Source organism: Ovis canadensis, chromosome 5 (assembly GCF_042477335.2).
Source record: "Ovis canadensis isolate MfBH-ARS-UI-01 breed Bighorn chromosome 5, ARS-UI_OviCan_v2, whole genome shotgun sequence".
NCBI classification, from domain to species: domain Eukaryota; kingdom Metazoa; phylum Chordata; class Mammalia; order Artiodactyla; family Bovidae; genus Ovis; species Ovis canadensis.
In genome coordinates, this window is record NC_091249.1 from 83,443,718 (window position 1) to 83,466,532 (window position 22,815).

General features: G+C 35.5%; 1 protein-coding gene and 1 long non-coding RNA gene across 2 annotated transcripts in view; one reads left to right on the top strand and one right to left on the bottom strand.

Annotated features, from left to right (window-relative positions):
* Positions 1 to 2,250, bottom strand: part of LOC138441475 (uncharacterized) — a 48,707-nt gene extending 46,457 nt beyond the window's left edge. The window contains exon 1 of the long non-coding RNA XR_011257352.1: positions 1,938 to 2,250. This is a non-coding gene — a long non-coding RNA (uncharacterized lncRNA). The remainder of the gene's footprint in view (positions 1 to 1,937) is intronic.
* Positions 1,783 to 21,987, top strand: UBLCP1 (ubiquitin like domain containing CTD phosphatase 1). Its single transcript, XM_069592516.1, has 11 exons — positions 1,783 to 2,360; positions 5,994 to 6,191; positions 6,970 to 7,061; positions 7,672 to 7,757; positions 7,839 to 7,954; positions 8,960 to 9,058; positions 11,246 to 11,283; positions 11,844 to 11,942; positions 14,762 to 14,878; positions 19,260 to 19,387; positions 20,906 to 21,987. Exons 2-11 carry the CDS (start codon positions 6,038 to 6,040, stop codon positions 20,931 to 20,933), a joined length of 957 nt encoding a protein of 318 aa, XP_069448617.1. The 5' UTR covers positions 1,783 to 2,360; positions 5,994 to 6,037; the 3' UTR covers positions 20,934 to 21,987.
* The last annotated feature ends 828 nt before the right edge of the window (positions 21,988 to 22,815 follow it).

Below are 22,815 nucleotides of genomic sequence, written 5' to 3' on the forward strand. Positions count from 1 at the left end.
CAAGTGTTTTCTCAACATTATTTTTGATTTAATGAATGTTTAGCTAAATATAAACAGACTTGGAGGGACTGAGGTATGGGCATAATTAAAAATCATGTTACATGAACCACTTGTAAAATACTCCACAACCATTATTCTCTGAGAAATACTATTGTTCAACACTTGGTTAGATAATTTGTAATTATTAAATTATTTACATTTAGTAATAAGAGACTTATCAGACCCTTTGTACAATGGCTATTCTGTGATTAAAAAGAACCTCCATGCGAATTTTGTTGCTTAGAAATAGTAAAAGTTAAAAATGTTTTTAACTGATGTTAACAGAAACAATCTTCTCTAACTGCAATGGCAAAAATATAAAGTTGCCAAGAAGCTGTTTCAGTTCAGTTCATTTCAGTCACTTAGTCTTGTCCAACTCTTTGCAACCCCATGAATCACAGCATGCCAGGCCTCCCTGTCCATCACCAACTCCCTGAATTCACTCAAACTCACGTCTATCGAGTTGGTGATGCCATGCAGCCATCCCATCCTCTGTCATCCCCTTTTCCTCCTGCCCTCAATCCCTCCCAGCATCAGAGTCTTTTCCAATGAGTCAACTCTTCACATGAGGTGGCCAAAGTACTGGAGTTTCAGCTTTAGTATCATTCCTTCCAAAGAACACCCAGGACTGATCTCCTTGTAGTCCAAGGGACTCTCAAGAGTCTTCTCCAATACCACAGTTCAAAAGCATCAATTCTTTGGCTCTCAGCTTTCTTCACAGTCCAACTCTCACAACCACACATGACTACTGCAAAAACTATAGCCTAAGGAGCTGTTTAGAACGTGAATAAAGCAAAATATATTGGGGTGAAAGAAACTGTAATTCATTGCCTAGTCCTTTTGTCTTTTGACCATCTCTTTAGCTAGACTGCTAATAAGTGACTTTTGTACAAGTTCTTTTGAGTTTTCCCTTTCCTATTTTTTGAAAATTAGAGGGAATACTTCTTACTGCAAATATGCTTCATTAAAAAAAAATGAACAGATATCATTCCTAGTGCTATAAGAATTACCAAAAAAGGGGAGGAAAACAGAGTTTGTGTATTTTCACTAAAAACTGTTAAGACACGAAACCTGGCTCTTTGTTCCCTTTCCAACAGCCAAAAGGGAAACACGGATCAGTTACACGCTATGAAGAAGAAAGAAAAATACAAGTAATTCGACTAGTGCATGTGAGTGAAAGTCGCTCAGTCCTGTCCGACTCTTTGCGACTGTATAGTCCATGGGATTCTCCAGGCCAGAATACTGGCGTGAGTAACCTTTCCCTTCTCCAGGGCAATCTTCCCAACCCAGGTCTGCCACATTGCGGGCAGATTCTTTTATCAGCTGAGCCACAAGGGAAGCCCCGACTAGTGCATACTTAGGGGCCAATATTATTTTCACCTTTTCCTTCCTTTTCAAAGCCCAATACATTTGCCGCCGCAGACAACAATCTAGTGAGCAATTATTATTATTTTCCTACTTAAAAGGATGCACGCTGGGAGTTCGCTGTACCAGACAGCGGTTGCTCCAAATTTTCATTAAAGTCTGTAATTCTTTTGTTAGGGTTTGTAATTGGCTTTCTTAGCATTATGAGGGAAAACGTAATGGAGGTGGCAATGGGCAGGTAGACATAATTCGATACAAGACCATAGTAATCTCGATGGCAGCTCTTATAATGAGATCTGCTTGCATGGTTCTCTGAGACTTGGGCTTGCCCCTTTCCTGACGATACTGTTTCTTCCGGGATTGGGTGAAACGGGTAGAATTCTAAACTCCTGAAATTACTAGTGTTGGTGGCCCCTGGTGACAGGTCGAGTTCTCAAGTCCTCAGTCCTCAAACATCACCTTTCAGGCCTCATTCGGAACATGACAAAGCCACACGAGTCCCAGGCCCGTCTCCCACGAGGATCTCCGTTCACCTGAGTAAGCCAGCGCACTGCCTCCGAACCAGCTTCGACTTTGTCGAAATAATACCACAGACGTCAGACTCCCGCGACTCCCGCGACTCCCGCCTAACTCAAGAGCCCGCCAGAGGGACGCATGCGCAGAACTGGCGAGGGCCTGCAGCTAGCCAGGCGTCGCAGGCGTGTGTACAGCGGTCACATTCTCCGAAAGGCCTGCTTCCCTCGTCGCGGTGAGGCAGTTCTTGGCGGCGACTATGTAGTATCACTACCCGAAGAGAAACAAAGGAAGAGATTGTCCCGTCTCTGGCGCGCTTCCGTTTCAAACCCTAACTTCCGGTTCGTTAGCCGGTTCCGGTCCCCGCCTCTCACTTCCGGTCGCCGTGGGTTTCTCTGCGGTCGGTTCTTGCATCCGCTGTTGTCGGTTCCGCTGTGCTCCAGGTGAGGGGACTCTGGGCATCCCTGCCCACTGCCCGCGGAAACATGGTTGGGCTGGAGGACCGCACCTTTGCTGTCCTCGCTGCGCGACCTTCACTGTGGCCTGGCAGGCCGGCTGGGGCTGCATTAGGGCGTCCCGCCCGCGGCTGCCCTGGTCCGTGCGCGGCTCAGGCCTCCGGCCCCGGCCCGCTCATCACAGGGGCCGCCACCCTCGCATCCAGCCTCCTCGCCTGGGTGGAGGGCTTTCCGCACCTCTTTGGGTTTTTGCGTCCTCCCGTCTCATTCCTCCCTCGACTGGGGTTTGTCCATTTCTTCCCCCTCCCTGTTGAACGTATCCCAGCCCTTTTGGGTTTTGGGGGTCTCTGCCTGCCTTCTGTGCTGTCCCCTAGCTGCCGCTTCCAAGCCCACAGCTGTCTCCTCTGCACTCGCTCGCAGTTGCTGCAGCCGTGCTGTCCAGAGAATGAGTTGACAGTACTTCAGTTGTTACGCTTTACTAGGCAGCTTGAAAAGTTAATTCCCCGCAATTCCTAAGGTGTTAACTTAGGCTGAAGGTCCTTTCAAATTGACCGCCTTTGCTACTTTTTAGTTGTGTGGTCTGGAGCAGCTTGTTTTTCTTCTTTTTCAAATTTCTAGTCTGTATAGTGAAGACAATAGTTGTCAGTTTAGGATTGTGAAGATTAAATGAATAAAATTGTCGAGCATATTATAATTTTTCTGTTTTCACCACCATTTGTATTGCTTATAAGTGCTGTCATGGCTGTTAGTGCGCGGCTTAATGCTGTCGTGATAAACATTACTGCCTTGGCTACACAAGTCACCACTGTATGTTAGGTTGGAAGAATTTATCCAAACAGCCGTTCTTGGCTGTAGTTTCACCACCATAAAGGTATGTTCCTTGCTAACTTATTTGGGTTTGATCGCCGTCCCTACCCTCAAACTCGTTTTTTGCTTTGTAAATCTGATAAGATCTGGAATGACACAAAACATTAGAATTGTGTAAGAAAAGGCCAAGTGTGAAAACAGAAAATGACTCATGCATTTGCATTGCATTGCTCCATTCTTGTGAATGATCTAAATATTCAAGGAGTAAAGTTCAGTATAACTTTGAAAAACAGTTTTAAGGGCTTTTGCATTAAACTTTTTTATGGTATTTGTTTTGTTGTGCCTAGTCCTTTAGAGCAGTTGTCAGTTTGGAAATCCCCTTGTGGCATGGGTGATATGTAACATTTGTATACTGCTTTACTAAGCACACAGAGCCCATGCCATCTGGCACATTTTCTTTTTTAAGTCTGAGAAAATTGAAGAGCCTCTCTAACTTTAACATGCCTCAAAGATGGGGGGAGGGTGGGAACAGGGATTGTTAAAACACAAATTGCTAGGTCTCTTCTCTCCAGGCCCAGTTATATTTCTAACAAGTTACCAAGTGGGGTCAGTGCTGTTGAATGGTCTGGGGACCACACTTTGAGAACACTCATCTAGAGGCACAATGATTTGTCCGAATCCACCTAGAGTTGAGGTGATCTCGCTTGAAGTGTTTTGTTCTGCCCAATACAACGTGCTGTATTAGCGCTATTTGCATTCCTAGCTCTTGTAAGTTTTCATTTTTATTTCCACTTCTCACAGAAAAGTAATATTTAAATGGTATTTCTGTTTGACACAAAAGGCTTATTTGGCTTTTTTTTTTTTTTTTGAGGAGTATAGCATTTGTTAGAGCACGTTCTTGCCAAATAGAATACATTGCTCTAAAGTAGCATACCTTCTTTAAAGTTTTAGTAGAGCAGGTTATAAACATAGAATGAATGTAAGTGAATTTATGGTGCTCTTTTCTAATGGGCATGCTGAAGACATCTTGAGTTTCCAGATTACATTTGCATGTTAAGATTCAGAATTTGCCTTCTTTCTTGTTGTTGGTTGTAATACTTGAAGAGTGCAGTCAAATGTTGTGTTAAATATATTATGACAGCATTTGTAAATACCACTACTTTGAGATGAAAAAAATCTAGTTCTCTGACCTGTTGGGGGAACAAACATGAAAACTGGTAGAAAGCTTTATGGCGGGGAAGACCTACCTGCTATCATTGATGAGTGGCAGCTGCTGTATAATCTTTGTGTACTTTATCTGTGCCTGCGGATTTTGTATTTACGGATCTTTGGTACCTTAAGTTCAAGAGAGACACAAGGGGAAGAAACTTGAGATTTAGTCAGAAGACCTGTTCATTTATCAGCTGTTTGCGCATGAGCCAATTACATAACTTCTCTGAACTCCTAGAGAATTCCATGGACTGTATAGTCTATGGGATTGCAAAGAGTTGGACACAACTGAGTGACTTTCATTTCGCTTCTAAACTCCTGTTTCCTTCACAGTGAAAGAGAGACAGTTCTTACCAAACAACCTTGTTAAATGAGATTGTGTAAAAACTGTTCTGTGTATTCAGTTCAGTTCAGTCACTCAGTTGTATCTGACTCTTTGTGACCGCATGAACTGCAGCACGCTAGGCTTCCCTGTCCATCACCAACTCCCGGAGCTTGCTCAAACTCATATCCATCCAGTCAGTGATGCCATCCAACCATCTCATCCCCTGTGAAAAAGTGAAAGTGAAAATCACTCAGTTGTGTCTGACTATACAGTCTATGGAATTCTCTATGCCAGAATACTGGAGTGGGTGGCCTTTCCTTTCTCCAGGGGATCTTCCCAACCCAGGGATCGAATCCAGGTCTGCATTGCTGGCAGTTTCTTTACCAGCTGAGCCACAAGGGAAGCCCAAGAATACTGGAGTGGGTAGCCTATGCCTTCTCCAGTGGATCTTCCCGACCCAGGAATCAAATGGGGGTCTCCTGCATTGCAGGCAGATTCTTTACCAAATGAGCTATTAGGGAAGCCTTGTTTATTAAATCTGAAATAAATAATGGCCATTTACCATTTGTTTAATGCTGTGCCTAAAACACTTCAGTTCTAGTTTTTGAAACTATTTAACCAATTACTTACTTGCATAGTGCTACCTATGTGCCAGGTAGTATGTGACTTACAAAAATTAACTTACTCCTCATGAACCTTGAGATGTAGGTAGTATTAGCATCCCTATTTTACTGATGAGGAAACCTAGGCAGTAAGAGTCAATTAACTTTCTAAGGTTAAATAGCTAATAAGTGGGATTCCTGAACTCCAAACCCAGGTAATCTGACTCAAGAATTTGTGCTCTTAACAACTCCCTGTCCTACCTTGCAAATGGTAAATGAACATGAATGGTCCATCATGGAGGAACTTGCCTGTAGCATAAACCTGATCAGAGAGGGAGAAATATGTAGTTCATGATTGCAGCTTTCCAAACAGGAATAATCTGATAGAATATTAGAGGGTTGTAACTAAGCTAAAATTTGGGAACGTGGAGGAATTTTAACTTTGACTCCTAATAACTTTTGGTGTTCTGATAACATTTCTATAAGTAGAAAATCCTGTTTCTCTACTATCAAGATGTAAATTAGGACTCAAAGGATGCAGTTTATAAAGCTTAGAGCTTCGATACATCTTTTTAAAATTTTTTGTTGAATATAGTTGCTTTGCAACGTTGTGTTAGTTTCTGCTGTATGACCATCTTTGGTATGTCTGTTTCAACACGTATATGGCTTTCTTTCTAGATATCTTTTTCAGAAGGAAAGCTGCCTTATCATATGTTTCAAGGATGGCTCTTCCTATCATCGTAAAATGGGGTGGACAGGAATATTCAGTGACCACACTTTCGGAAGATGATACTGTGCTGGATCTCAAACAGTTTCTCAAGACCCTTACAGGAGTGCTACCAGAACGCCAGAAGTTACTTGGGCTCAAAGTTAAAGGTAATTTTCTCCCTTCTTCAAATTTATTGCATTGATATATTTGTAAATCTTTACATTAGCTATTATCAGTTCACCTTAATAAGTCTTTCCTCCTGGAGGTTTCTTTGATATCCCTTAAATTATTTTAGTGATACAAGTAAGAATATTTAAGAATACTTGGAAATAACACCACTATTAAGATTACTTTTGATTTCCTCTGACAGTTGATGTTTGCTTGTTAAACCTTGGACATGAAAGTCCCAGGTAAAGAGTATAATTTGTAATATCTGTCTTCTAGTACAGTCTTTTCATTACAGCTTGGGCCTTTTACTCTCTCCAAATTAACTTTTCTCTTTTGAAAGTAATAACAATTTAGAAATTATCAGCAATGTTCATATTCATTTAAAAGGTACTTTTAAGGTGTTTGTGTTTGTTTTATCATTAAAGAGTGAGTTCTGAAAAGCAGTAAATCTACAGTTATCCTAGGCACTCAATTTTCAGGACTTTCTGGAAAATAGTTATCTTCATCTTGAACAACAGAATAAGAATAAAACACGAGTTTATTTAGTTAGTTGAATTAAATATGTTCCTCTAAGATGGAGTTGGGGGAAAAAAACCCAACCTTGTATTAATCGCTTTTCATAGTGTGTTAGAAACTGCTAATTCAGCAGTAATAGTTTATTAATTTAAGGGAAAAGAACCTGCTGTGGAATCTTTTAATGTTAGGGTTTTATATAATGGGATAGTGAAACCAGCACGTGAACTTTAGTGAGAAAACAGTCATTTGCTTGTATTGTAGGCAAACCTGCAGAAAATGATGTTAAGCTTGGAGCTCTCAAACTGAAACCAAATACTAAAATCATGATGATGGGAACTCGTGAGGAGAGCTTGGTAAATGTTTACTTTTGTTACATTTGTCCCATTGAAGATGCGTGCGTGCTTAGTCGCTCAGTCATGTCCGACTCTTTGCGACCCTATGACTGTAGCCCTCTAGACTCCTCTGTCCATGGGATTTTTCCGGCAAGAATACTGGAGTGGGTTGCCAGTTCTTCCTCCAGGGGATCTTCCTGACCCAGGGATCAAACCCACGTTTCCTTCATTACAGGTGGATTCTTTACCACTGAGCCACTGAGGAAGCTCTCCCTTTGAAGATATTATGATTTATATCACATTGTTACATCATAGTTTTAATTGTGGTAAAACTGTCAGTTTAATAGTCAACAGAAAGTAAAAACAGTGAATGTGGTATTAACTCAGCAGAAAGCAAACACTGGGCAACTTGTCAGTGTACACAGGCAGCTTTTTATAGTAGTAGTGATAATGGTGAAATTTAACGTGGTATATCTGTCCAGTGAACATACATAAAATGTGGATGTTTTCCCATAGCGTGTGCTTGCAAGACTTTTGGACTCAATTTGTACCTCTTAATTTTTTATGCTATGCATTTATTTGTTATGTTAAAAAGAATATGGTAAAGCAATACTGTTTTTCGTCTTAATAGGAAGATGTCTTAGGTCCACCTCCTGACAATGATGACGTTGTTAATGACTTTGATATTGAAGATGAAGTAGTTGAAGTAGAAAATAGGTGAGTGCTTTTCATCATCAAAGGGAATTGGTTGTAATACAAGAGAAAGTAAATCTTTCGTCTGATTTTATTTTTCATTAGGGAGGAAAACCTACTGAAAATTTCCCGCAGAGTAAAAGAGTACAAAGTGGAAATTTTGAATCCTCCCAGGGAAGGGAAAAAACTTTTGGTACTAGATGTTGACTATACATTATTTGGTAAGTCAGCTGAAACTGTGCTTCATCATCTGTTACCCGTTAACAGCATTTTCCCCTTTTGTTTTTTCCTTGCACTATGAATTACTTAAAGCATTTCTTTTTATTTTAAAAGTAAATCATTTATTGCAAGCAAAAAAAGAAGTCATATGTAATCCCAAGATCCAGAGGTCTTTTTTTATGTGTTAATTTCCTGGATGTTTTTATGTATATCCTTTTCATGTTTACTTAATGATATGGTCAACATTTTAGTCATTTTGTATTCATTGTGAGTTAAATATATGTATTTTTTGGTCTGGTGATTTTCTATGATTTTATGAATCTGTGATAATTTAATAAAGCCATTACCTATTTATTAATATTTTATGAGGATTATTTAAAAATCATTTTTGATAGTTTATTCCTGGTTTTCTATTATGTTCAAGACAGATTCTTGAATTTAAGAATTTGACATTTGATATTTCATGTCAGCAAAAAAAGATGTTCATTTCATCCTTTAATATTGCCAGAAATAATTGGATAACTCCTGACATTAAAATGAGCATATTTACCTCTAATCCTAACCTTTAAGTACATGTCATAAGTTAGTGTACATTTATTTTAAAATTTGATTAGTAAATTAATTGAATCTGTTATTTTGGTGAAATATGATTGTATTTGGAAGGTGAATGGCTAAAAAGTGAGTATATCTGGCCCTAGTTTGTTTTTCATATCCTAAAATAAGATCTATGTTTTAGAGATTAGAAGAGAAGAAAACTTACTGTTTATTATATAAGCCTGAATTCTAGGTATTGGCTCTTTGCAGATTGAACAGAATTGATTAGTTAAAGTTGGATTGCAAGAATACTGAATTGTGTGCTTTGAAGATGTCCCTCTGTCAGCTGGTAGAAGTTAGTCTGAAGTACTTAGTATTTTGAGTGTTTCTGTTATATTTCAGAAGTTTAATCTATATTAGATATTTGTCCATGATAATAAACTAATCATCATCTCTAACTGATTTTATTTTAGACCATAGGTCTTGTGCAGAGACTGGGGTAGAATTAATGCGGCCATATCTTCATGAATTCCTAACATCTGCATATGAGGATTATGACATTGTTATTTGGTGTAAGCTGTATTTCTTGTTTAGATTTTCATGAAAATAAGGTTGTTGCTTATATTACTTTGCTTTATAAAATGTGACTTAAATTTTATTTTGCAAATTTCTGATGAAGCATGTCTGATACTTTCATTCATCACAGTGTAAACATATACATGTATTTGCCAATACCACTGAAATACTTAAGTATAGGAAGAGAGTAGTTTATAGTGTGAAATAAAAAGGCCTGTTTTTACAAGACCACACTTTGATAAGGATCTTTTCTTTCTGATATTTACTATAGACTCTGATGTTTTAGTTTCCTGTTGCTTTCAATTTTCTTCATTATTCTAGTCTCAGAACATTGGAGAAACATATGTATTAAAAAAAATTTACAGTGATATAGTTCAGAAATAAAGGCAATGTGAATTTACCTAGGGAAAATTAATAAGTGTGTTAAAGCAGTATGACTCAAGTTGTGATCTGCCATTCCAGGAATGTACAGGTCTATGATAAGAGTGAGTTTTCTCCAGAAAAGTAAATTTACTGCATTACTGAGCACACTGTTCAGTTGAGGTGACATTGCATTTTTGTGGCATGATTTTCTGAAAAGGAAAGGGTAGTGGTGTATTGATTTACATCTCACTTTCCCATAAACATTTTAAGTTTTCTCTTGGCAATGTCAGAAAAGAGGTATCCTAATTGTGAATTAAATAAACTCCCATCAGCTAAAGATGGTACATTTAACTGTACTAGGTTACTGATTATAGAGGCTACATACTTCTCTAGTCTGTAAATTTCCTTTGTATTTTCTCTTATAATCAGAGTATTTCAATAGTTTAGTACTAACATGAGTACATATCCATTATAACTAAATATATAGTTAAATATATAATTTTCTGATTTTTAAGATACAGAGGAGAAAGCTTCCTGAAAAACAGTTTTGTGTTCAGCAATTCTGACTTCTGAGATGACATTTGAGTAAAACATTTATCCTCTAAATGTTATTAGAGTAGACTTAGGGATTTTGAGAGCTTTTTACAATCATATATTTAAAATAGGTTATTTTTATAAATTTCATAGTAGTACATTGAAAAGGGCATCTCATTTTATAGCTAAGTAGACTAAAGTTTTAATTCTTGCTCTGACCTTACTGATTCTGGGCAGGTCAGTTAATTGCTCTGAGCCTTAGCTTCCTCATCTGAGAAATGAATATAAGGAAACCTATATGACAGGATAGTTATAAGAATAAAATATTGATATAGCAACTAGTAATGTGTCTGAGATGTAATAATTGCTTAATAGTTAGAAATCCTTTTTATTAGCTGAAAATATTTCTGTTTTTCATCTGGGAATTACAGATTCAAAATATATACTGAGTTAAAATATTATTTTTCCCTATCACATGATTTGTTGTCATTGTAGACACATCATTCTCTAAAATTTTAGTTCAGCTGACCAGTTTTGCATGTAAGGTGATTTTGGTTCTTTTATGTGTGCTAAAGATTTTTATTCCAAGAACTTAGGTACCTCATTTGCCCTTAAAAAATAACATACATGCATGTGTATACACACTTTAAATAATTGAACTCCTTTTTCCCTTTTGAAATATTTTACTCTGTAATACCTATGTAGTTTAAGTCCAGCAACTTGAGATGAGTAATGCACATGAAGCTGAAGGTTGAATTTTAATGTCAGTGATCTCAAAGTGGTTGGTGACTGATAGTGAGCAGGTACATGACATAGATGCAGTTTATGAATTTAGTTGTCTCAGACTTGTTAAAAGCTGCTGGATGCGCCCCCCCCCCCCGCCCCTACCTGTATGTTACCTGGCAGGGGGAACATAGAAAAAAAAAAAAAAGGAGATCCAGGCACCCTAAATTCAAGTTTAGAATTGATGGAGAATAGTAGCAGGGCTGTTTTTAAAAGGGTGATTAGGGCTTGATTTATGAATTTCCTAGGTTCAGAGTTCCTTTGAGCATTGGTGACTGGTATCTTTTAGAGAAAAGTTAAAAATTGTTGTCTTGAAGACACAGTAAAATAAGTTTGTTTTTATAAAGAATTAAATGAAAATTAACCATAAATTATGCTAGGGATTATTTGTGGTGTATTTGAACTTTTAGTATTGCTTAGAAACTAATTTATACAGAAGAAAGATTTTTTAAATTAAGTTCAAACTTTTCATATATATTGTGTTATCATTCCTCATGTTTTAGCTGCAACAAATATGAAGTGGATTGAAGCTAAAATGAAAGTAAGTGTTAGAAAACAATCCATTTAAGAACATTTTGAAACTGCATTTGTCTTTTTAGAAAGTTCTGAATTAATTTCATTGTCATTGGAGGACATTTAGTAGCAAAACAAATGCCAATATCAGGAGTTAGAGGTGTTTTTGAAGTCTGCTTAGTGGTGATTTGCTTTGATTACCTACCTATGTCTTTTTCAAGATAAAATACAGCAAAGCTCCTGTTCCTCTTTCCCTTATTTTACGCTAACATGTTATTTTCCTCTTTTGTCCGGTGTGTGATGCTTAAAGGAGTGATGCTCTTCTAAAATAGTGAATTAGGAAGTAACCTGTTTCTGGTAATATATTGAAAAGGGCCCCTCATTTGGAAGCTCAATATACTAGGGTTCTTTGGACTACCATTTACTCAATCTGCTTAGTGAAACTAAAATGCTTGCCAGTTGTTGATCAAGATGTGGTAGCCAGGGGCATAGAAAAATGGTGTAATGGGAAATTATGCTGGACTATTCATAAAGCGTGGGATTGTCCACATTATTATATTTTAACTATGTGAACATTTATATTTATAGGAGCTGGGAGTGAGTACAAATGCAAATTACAAGATTACCTTCATGTTGGACAGTGCTGCTATGATAACAGTACATACTCCGAGGAGAGGATTAATAGATGTAAGAAGTCATTTTTCTTTTATTTAAAGACTTGCTTGTTTTCTGATACACTGTTTGCATTTATATTGATGGAATAAACTACACAAAGAGTTTAGAAATCCAAGTGGATAATAAAGTGTCAGTTGAGTTTTGATGGAGGAAGCTGTATTTCAGGTTAATAGATTTGAATTTTAGTGGCAAAATTAAGAAGCTTAAGGAAGGGCTGTCAGGAAAAGTCATGGTTAATTGTCCCATGATGATAGCAGCACAGTGTTGCTAAAGACAGAGTGCTGCTGCTAAGTCGCTTCAGTCGTGTCCGACTCTGTGTGACCCCATAGACGGCAGCCCACCAGGCTCCCCCGTCCCTGGGATTCTCCAGGCAAAAACACTGGAGTGGTTGCCATTTCCTTCTTCAATGCATGAAAGTGAAAAGTGAAAGTGAAGTCTCTCAGTCCTGTCCGACTCCTAGCGACCCCATGGACTGCAGCCTACCAGGCTCCTCTGTCCGTGAGATTTTCTAGGCAAGAGTACTGGAGTGGCTTGTCATTGCCTTCTCTGACAATGTAGAGGAGACAGAGTAAATGAGAAAAAATATTGGATATCTTCAGGGAGGATAGTAGAAACAGACCAGAACATACTTGTCTTGGCCTATATGAAACATAAATAAAAGCAGATATATCATGATGCATGTCTTTGGGGTGACATGTGAAGGCCTAAAGAAAATAAGAACAATCAAAAAAGATTTATGCTTAAAAAGATTAAGGTTCTTCACTTTGTTTACTCATCAAGTAACTAGTCATATTATGAAGTTCTCATATCTGCAAAGCCCTGCAGTGGGCACTGTTGGGAATAAAGAGATGAGAACACTTGATTCCATGCCTTTTGGAAACAGAGTAATTGGAATTGGGGAGAACTTAGCAAACTAGGAAAATTTAGAAGAGACAGGATTGTCCATCATAAGTCAAATTATGTGCATGGGGATTTTTCAGTAAAGGAAGTTAAATATACATCAGGAGAAAATGTAATTTATTATCTGCTGAAGTGGTACATTTACTAAATCTAAACAGGGAAAAGAAGTTTGGCAAATGTTAAGCATAGGAATGTTTCTAATAATGAAAAAGGAATAAAAAGAAATCCTCAAAAAAAAAAAAGAAATCCTCAATAAACAAATCCCCACCGTAGTAGACAGTTGATTGTATAGATTTTTGTTCACCCATTTAATGGAATGCAGCTATTTGATGTAGTATTTAGTGCTTTAAAATTTTTTCATGATATATTATTAAAGTGAAAGAAATATTTTAGCAATATTTTCAAACTGTTAGAAAATAGTTTTTAACCTTTGTTTGGTTCAGGGTTTCCCTTAGCTTAACAAAAGATCTGTGAACTCTTTGAGGCTGCCGCTGTTTATCAGAAAGACTGGAGGTAAATATACCGGAATATCTAGTTGTAATCTTTGGTACTAACTGGATTATAGATATTTAAAATTTTTCCTTTGTCCTTTTTTGTGTTTTCACAATTTTTTTCCCTGTGGTCAGCAATGTTACTTCTCTAATTGAGAACAAAGGAGCACATGTTTTGGGGAACATATAGTGCTTGACTTAATTACAAAATGACAGCTCTGTTTAAGAGGATGTAGGATTGCTAACCCTGGCTGTCATAAAGCTCTTGTTTTATTTTGTGAGACTTTATGTTGGCTAAGAAAACCAAAAATCTGGTTTATTGTTTTAGTTCCAATATATTTGTCTTCAAGTATTTGGGGGATTTGTTTCAGTAGTAAACAGTGCAAACACATACAGCAAATAAAATTTTAGTGAAATTAAAATATTTCAATAACATTTTTTGTAGTAGTAAGAACACTAAGATAGGAAAAGAGACTTTCTCCATATTAAAATAAATTATAGAAGGAAAAAAAGAAAAATGACAACTCTTAATCACCATTTATTTATTACCATTTAATTTCATAGTTATTATTAATAGCATGTAATCTCGTATCACAAATGAGACTCTTGCATTCAGCAAAAAGTACTTTTTCTTCTAAAAGAAAAAACTTTTAACTTCTAAAAGTTAGTGTATTAAAAATTTTTTTTGAATGTATAAAATGTTCACATGATTCACAAATATGTAGTGAAAAGTCTTCCTCCGTCCTGAACCTTCCAGCCATTTAACTCTTCTTCCTTTAGGCAATCACTATTGCTTCTCATGTGGTCTTACAGAGAATTTATGCAAGTATCAACAGATATAAATATCTGAGGGATTATCTTTTTGAAGGCTCATTTTAAGAATTCAGAAATACAAGCAAGAATTTACAAATTATGGTATTTTTGAAGTTAAACAGTCAAATGCTCTAGAAATTGTGCCCCTGTACTACTGAACTAGAGAAAGTCAATTTTTGCTTTATAAAATATTTAAATATTGTAGTAAAAGAGCAAGATACATTGTTGTTAAGGTTTGCTAGTTTTGAAAACAGACCCCAAGTGAAACCTCAGGTTCTGGGGACATAAGACTGCTCAGCAGACTCTAAATAATTACTAGATTCTTATTTTTTACATTAAATACTCTTATTTTGATCCCAAATCTTCTGGTTAAAATTATTGAAAGTGTTATAATGGGCTTAGTTCCATTAGACATGAGCAGACCTTTCAGAAGTTAACATTGGGAGATACATTGTCTCTTAAAGTGTGTTGCCTCTCAGTTCTGGTCTGTTCACAGAGCCAGCCATCACTGTCTTGTGGTAAAGGAACACTCTGGCATAGTTCTGTAGGCATTTTGCAGTATTTTTGCTTCTAAGAAAGGATGAACTATTTATGAAATTTGAGTTAAATCTAAGTTTTTATTCTAAGGTAAAGCCTCTTGGTGTTATATGGGGAAAGTTTTCGGAGTTTTACAGCAAGAAAAACACCATCATGTTTGATGACATAGGACGAAATTTTCTCATGAACCCACAGAATGGACTAAAGGTAAGACATAATTTACTTGCTATTCGCATATATGCTGGTATATGCAGTAGAACTTTAGCACTATTGAATTTCATAAATTTTTTTAGGTAATGTGTTGGCAAGAAAAACATATGTTTAGAAAAATTCATATAAAATTGAACATTTTCTCTCTCACATGGTATCTCCTTGGTTAACCAACTCATCTAGATGTTTTATTTTCAGTTAGCTCTGAGGAACAACATGAGCTTACTGATATTGACTTTCAGCATCAAAAGTGAAAGCATCAGACATTGTTGGATTAAGGATTTAAAGATTGTTGTTGTTAAGTCTTTAAGTCATGTCTTACTCTATGTGATCCCATGGACTGTAACCTGCCAGGCTCCTCTGTCCATAATGATTCTCCAGGCAAGAATACTGGAGTGGGTTGCCATGCCCTCCAGGGGATCTTTCCAACCCAGGGATCGAACCAGCTCTCCCTCATTGCAGGCAGGTTCTTTACTGTCTGAGCAGTGTAAAATTGGTAAGAGAGAAATTGAAACTTAAAATTTTGGTACCTGTGGCTGCCTATGTGTCAGTACAATATGAAAACGGAAAAGAGAGCTTTATATTATGGTACTAATGCAAATGAAATCTCCATTTGAAGTGTAAATCCTGACACTAAGATATTTTTAATCTCAGTCCTAAACTTTTCCACAAGCTGAATTCTTGATGACTTTAAAAAACAAGAGGAAAACTTGAAGCAGATACATTTTTGAAGCTATCCTTGTAGACTATTGATGTGGTCTTTGGTGTACAAGGAGGATAGTTGAGGGAATTTTTATTAATCTAGGCAGTGAATTGTCACAAATATAAAAACTGTTGACTTGGAAGAGAAGTTCTAGGGGTAGATTGGTGGTTATGTTCCCCTTTAAAAATGATTTCTGTTTGAGGCTTTAGGAGAAGTGCTTTTCCCCTATGTGGTTTACCAGGTATAAGACACAAAAGTACATTCTTCAGTCTTGAGCAAAGATTCAGTTGATCTAAGCTGAATCTTGTATGAAACCAATGGTATCTGTACTGGAAAGGAGGTAAAATCATGGTATTCAGGGAATGATTAAAATTTTTTTTTTGGTTGAGGTATAATATTAGTTTCAGGTGTACAATATAATTTATGATTTGATATTTGTATATATTGTGAAATGATCACCACAGATCTGTCACCATACAGAGTTATTATTTTTTTTTTTTTGTGATGAGAACATTTAAGATCTACTCTCTTAGCAGCTTTCAAATATGCAGTTAGGTATTATTAACTATAGTTATTATGCTCTACCTTATATCCCCATGACTTATTTTATACCTAGAGGTTTGTACCTTTTGACTTTCTTCATTTCTCCCACCTACCCATTTCTGGCAACCACCAATCTGTTCTTTCTGTTCTGTTGTGTATGAGCTTGGTTTTTGTGTGTGTGTTTTGTTTTTGTTTTTTCTTGGATTCTGCATGTAAGACAGCGAATGACTTTTGAGAAGAGCTTAAATTTAAAAAAAAATATTACTTTCATGTGTGTTTTTAGAAGAAACATTTTCCCAGCCAACATTTGGGCCCTCCTCATCTCTGGATACAGCAAGATGATGATACAAATTTCTAGTACTTTAGAGCAATATTTTCTTTTTTTTAAACCAGAGTACTCAGTAGAATCACTGAAGCAGTTCCTAAAAATATATTAGTTTCCACCTCCAAAAATTCTAATTCAGGAGAGGTATTTTTAAGCATTCTACAGGTAATCTCTCTCATGTCTCCTTTTGAAAACCCCTTTTAAGAAGGTAGTAATTAATGTTCTGCCCACATTGACATAGAAGTGGTTTTGAAATTGACAAATACTCTTAAACTCTGTGTTTGTTACCACTGTTTCATAATACTTCTGGTAGAAATCTCAAAGATTTCACAGAGATCTTAAAGACTGCTTATTTTTGAAGTAGTTAACTTCTTATAATACAAGTTTGTTAATCTTAAGGTTTGAAATATAACATAGGAGGCTTTTCAGTTACAAATATAGTACTGAACTTAAGGAAGTTGAGTTTTGGTCATGCATAAACAGTAGTTTCTCTGAACTTCACTTTTATTATCTATATAAGGAAGTGGAATGCAGATCATGTAAGTATTCTTAAGTTCCTAAAAATGTTTTTTTGGTTATGCAGCAATAGGGGTAATATATGTTGATCACTTAGATTATTCTTGAGAATGGAGCAGTGATTATACTGAAACAGTTGAAGTCAATTAGGTCAATTTTTGCACTTTACTGGTTTAACTTTTAGATCTAGAATCTTTGGGTTTTAGTTTTGTTAGTAGTGCTTAAGACCAATTGTTTAGAAAGTAAAAGTTGCTTAGCAGGGCCTTGGGTTGAAAGTCTTATTTACTAGGCATTGACTGTACTTCCTCTTTCAGTCTAAATCTCTTCCTGGTTTTACACTGGAAATCACTTTGGTACATTGTATATTAATAGTTTAGAAGTTAATATGTTGCTTTTACAATCTTTAGTTACATGAGGGAATACCTCAAAATATTCCAGTCTTGCCCAGGATTGTGCAAAAACTCATGTCACCACATTTTGATATCATGCCTGTTTATACCTAGCTGCAGAGCTTACGCAAGCCCCTGCGGAGAGTCTTGATCTCCTGCAGTCACTGCTGCTGCTGTGAAGCAGCACTGCCTGTTTGGAAGTAGGATCTCCTACAAGAGCTTGCATCTGTGCAGGCTCTGACAGCTCTTCCTGGTGCCAGTCAGCCACCCGCTGACTCACAGCTGTGGAGGTCCTTGGCCCTAAGCTGTTTTGATGCAAGTAGAACCTGGGATGTATGGGAGTATTTTCTTCTGTTTCTTTCAAGCTGTTGTTGTGTTTTTCCTGTGACACAGAAGTATATAAAAATTCTTATTAAACCTCTACTCTTGATTGACACGGTAACACTCCCAAGGGCTCATTGTTCTCAATATGTAACAATGATCAAATGTCATGTTTTTAAATATCCCTATGTAAAATTGACCAGTTTGCATTTTCTTTCAGTCACAATAAGGATATATTAATATTTTACTAAAATGATTTTTTCAGTTCTTACAGAAGTATGTTTGATTAAAAAAAAATTATTTTTAATGGAAAAGTTCAAACATAAAATAGAACTGCTTGGAATTGTATGAATTAACCCCCATGTATACATCATCCTGTTTAAACAACTTGTTAATTCATGAATGTTTGCTCTATACCTTAACTGTTTTCCTCTCTTTGATATTTTGCAGCAAATCCTAGACATTATTTCATCTAAAATTAGTTAAAGTTTTATGAAATGCTATCTTGAGTGGTATGTAGATGAGCAGGTTCTTTAAAAAAGTAGAACTCTATTGGAACTGTAACATAAAGAAAAGTACGTAAAACATATAGTTTAACATTGTTTTACAAAGAACTTGTGTAACTGCCATTCAAGTCAAGATATAAAATTCCTTACTAATTATAGTCTTCAACCCTGTCCATCATCCTGATTTTCATGATTTTGAAATGGACTTTTTATCATAATAAAATTTATTGAACTTAAAAATTCAGAAACTATGACCACTTTTTATGGGAAAACTCATATAATTAAAAATATTTTAATGGAGACTTTAATAATAAAGAAAAATACTTATGATAAAATATGAGTGAAAACAGGTTATACCAATGCATAATATCTTAGTTATATAAAAATTTAATAGAAAAATACTGATGTGAAAATAATCAGACATTTATCTTTCAGCATTAGTTTGTTCTTCCATACTAATATATGATAATGATGTTTTATTCTGTAGTATTATAATACAAAGTTTATTTTTTAAATTTATTTAAATGTTTTTTCTTTTCTTTTTTTTAAATAACAAAACAACTATGTGGAGGACTTCTGGGGTTAAATGCATATGTAATATTGCATTTTATGGTCTGATAATTTTTTATCAGTTTTGATCTTTTGAAATTATTTATAATAGTAAATTTATGGTTTAAAAACTTATCTCACTCTACTATAAATCAAGCTTGTATTATGTACCTTTTTAATAAATGAAGTGATGCGAATGAAATTATTTAATTAGTAAGAAGCATCTAGATAGAAGGGGGAAAAGTCTTAAGTAGTTCTGCAAAGTAGAGAATCCACGTAGGGTTGAAGTGCTGTAAGATAGCTGGTGTTGTCAAGTTCAGACTGAAAGGCTAATAGAAGGCAAATTAGGTGGAAGGGGTCTTCTATTATAAACACACCGTGACTGTCAGTGAGATAATATAAAAGTAATTCTTAGTATTGACATCCTTGGTGATATTAATTTCATTGACTGTAACTTAAATGTACAGGTTTGTACTATTTTTCTTACTGCAGTGTGAATTGTTGGATAATGTCTGTTTTCTAATAGATAAGACCTTTTATGAAAGCACACCTAAATCGAGATAAAGACAAAGAACTTTTAAAATTAACCCAATACCTCAAGGAAATAGCAAAACTAGATGATTTTTTGGACCTGAATCACAAATATTGGGAAAGGTAAGTGTCATTTGCTTATTCATTTATTTCGTCTGTACATTAATGAATGAAAAAGTTGTCTGGTAACTCTGGTATACATATAATTCTTATTTTTTATTTAAAATGGGTAAATTCTAAAGCTGTTTTGTAATCTAGTGACATCTCCCCTGGAAGGGTTTTTCTCTTTCGTCTTAACCTCTAACTTGTTCATAAACTCACATCTCTTAAGACCTTCGATACTTCTTTAGTAGAGAGGATCTCAGAGGCTAGTGCATGTTTTTAATGCTACCTGTTAACTATTTTGTAACATTTATTGGGTCACTCTTTTATGAATCATATGAGAATGTAATCCCTGTTCTCATACTGTAAAATAATGTCAGGATAAAATAAAATATGCTGAAATGTTTGTTAAAAATGACAAGTAACCTCTCTATGTAGCGGAGAAATTAGAAAATTAATTCCTTTAGGCAAACAGTTGTGATTATGAAAGATACTAGCTTGGTGTCTTGTCTTCTAGTCTTTTTTTCTGAGCACAAATTTAAATACAAATCTACACAGAGATTGCTTGTAAACATCAAGATTTTGCAGGAAAAACCTCTGGAGAAGTGGACAGGATTATGTACTGCAAATATTCTTTTCAAAGTAGATCTTTAAAGATTGGATTTCATTAATACAGCAACAAAAGAAACTTCATGTAATATAACACTCTGGCTGAATTACACTTTTGGCTTTTCAGATCACTTGTACACTTATGTACTTAGATATATACTTGCATAAACTTGTAATATGCTTCTTACTAGAGTCTCATAATATTAGGACTGTCACTTATCCCCAGTTCCTGTAAATGGTGTAATAACTAAGTCATGGGAATAATAGATGCCAGTGTGAGCAAGTTTTACCATCAAGACTTATCTAGATCTCCTGATTTTAAGAACTCTTTCTCCACCCTCATAGCTCTGAGTATAGTAATTCATAAATGGGAGAAATAGAGATGTAAAAATTTTAGTTTGTTTGTACACTCCTATAAAATAATATGAAGAAAAATTTGTTTGTTTAGTTAATTAACATCTTTACACTCTTGATCAGAGTTCTTTAGCAGCTTTGGCTCACTACCTTTATGCAGGAAGATAAATTGGGAGAAATTTTTAATATTAGCTAATACATTGATTTCACATTTGGAAGTAAGACAGTATGTAGTGACAATGTGCAGCCTTCAGAGTCTTGTTTTCAATCTGAACTCTACCACTTTCTTGCTGTATGAACTTGGACAAATTGCTTAACCTCTTGTGACTGTAAAATAGAAATAAATTATCATTGAAAACTCCTCATAAAATATTGTGAGAACTAAATGAATTAATGCATGTATTTAGAATAGTACTTGGCACATAATTAATGCATGTTAGGGATTATTAACAGCTATTACTTATCTTGAAAAGGTTTGTTATTAAAATAATCAACTCTCTTTGGGGAGGAGTGTTAGATTGTTAACTTGAATTCAGTGTAATACAGCTTAGACATCTTTATTTTGATTTTTTGCAGGTATCTCTCAAAGAAGCAAGGACAGTAGTTATAAGCTGTACTAGCAATTATTGAAGATACTTGATATCCAGGAACAACTTCTCGCTTTTATGCTAAAGATCATTATGATAGTGCTGGACACTGCAGCAAATACCGACTGCTTATACTTGGTCTTCCAGTTTTTTTGTAAATTTAATTTTATATTTTTTGAAGATCATAGCAATACGCCAAAAAAGAAGAAAAAAGCTCCCCCCATATGAATATACTGTAACTCTTAAAAAATATTTTATCCAGCATAGAGTAGTGAGTACCCCTGCCCACACACAGACACAAAGTGGCAGAAATGTATACTTAACAATGTCATTTTGTGACTTTGGAAACAAATATGTCTCGTGTTTTTGTCTCAATGTGTTGTCTAAGCCCAAACCCATCTGGAAACTACTGTTTTTCTGTTTAAAACCAAGAAAAGAAATGTTTTTAGTAAGGAACCTAATTTGGTTTGCTTAAAATCACCAAGATTTTTTTTTTCATCCCTTTGTCGTAAACACAATTTCTCTTCTTACTCCACTACTTAAATTTCTAAATTTTGACCTGTCTCAGTTGGGTCTGTATGTGTGTCAGTGTTCTTTGAGTAAAACTGGAAAACGTCTGCTGTGATACACATACGTCATAGTATGACAAGTAGTAAACATAAGACTGAGGAATGAAAGTACAGAACTAGAGTGTGTTTCCTTGTGGTGGCCAAGTAGAAGCACTCTTGCCTCAAACCATTGTCCGAAAAGCAGTACATTTTCAAGTGGGATGTATCACTGGTTCAACCCTGAAAAGCATGAACAAAAAGTTTTTGTTCTGTTCCAGCCCTGTCTTGTAGAAGTGCAGACACTGTGTTTCAGTGAAAATACCTAGCCATAAGATGAAAAAAAATTCATTTGCAATGCTTGTGCCTGCAGATATGTCATGTGACCACTGTTTTGTGTTGACAGTATTGCTTTATACAGTTCTTCTCTTTGAAAGGAATCAGATTCTTGCAAATAAACATGGTATATATTGTTCTTATGGGGGACTATTTCAGTGGTGTAAATAATAAATTTCTTTTCTTAAGACATTGTTTATCTGCTCTATATTATCCCAGATATTTTGCCTCTTTGTTGAATCATGAAACAAACACTAGGTTCAGGTAGGCACTTCTTGACAAAAATCAAATGTGTATAGTTTTAAAAGTGTTTATCACTATTCATGCATTTGGAGTTGATTTTAGCAACTAATTAGATATGTTAGCTTACATATTTCTAATAAGCACCATGTTTTCAGAAAGATAAACTATTTTGGGTGGTTATTATAAAGATACAGAGTATAGAAGCCTTTGAGAACCTTTAATTAAAATGATTCAATGAGAACATTTTAATTAGGCTAAATTTAAATATTTAAAGATAGAATAGAATCTTTTAGAGTATTTCTTTGGCACATTTTCCCACTGTAAAAAGCAGCTTTTTATTCTAAGGTAGGCATGGAAAGGGCTTGATCTTTTTAAGAAAGTTGAAAACTTCAAACTGTTTATATAGGTTGATAAAGAGCAAACATTTTCTAAATCAGTGTAAACTAAAATATAAAACTTAGCAAAGGAAGCAAAGCAGAATAGAATTCAAGAAAAATTTTTTTCTGCCGTTAGGTGGTGCCCTGAACCAAAGTTTATTAGTGGATATGCTAAATTAAGCAGTCCTGAGTGAACCTTGTCATTGTCAGCTTATTGGATTCACATGTGCTTGTGTGGTTATACATTCATAGTGTGAGAATTTTAGTTTGTCTTCAGCATCTCATGATTTATTGAACAGATGTATCTATATATATCTGTGTATGTGGTGTACACAACAGAACCAAGAGATGACTTAATTTAGATGCATATTCTAGTGAAATAGAAAGTTAGTTTTACA

Coding starts and splice junctions, on each gene's coding strand:
- UBLCP1 (XM_069592516.1), top strand. CDS start 6,038: ATGGCTCTTCCTATCATCGTAAAATGGGGTGGACAGGAATATTCAGTG. Junction 6,192..6,969: donor ACTTGGGCTCAAAGTTAAAG/GTAATTTTCTCC, acceptor CTTGTATTGTAG/GCAAACCTGCAGAAAATGAT. Junction 11,943..14,761: donor CGAGGAGAGGATTAATAGAT/GTAAGAAGTCAT, acceptor TTTTATTCTAAG/GTAAAGCCTCTTGGTGTTAT.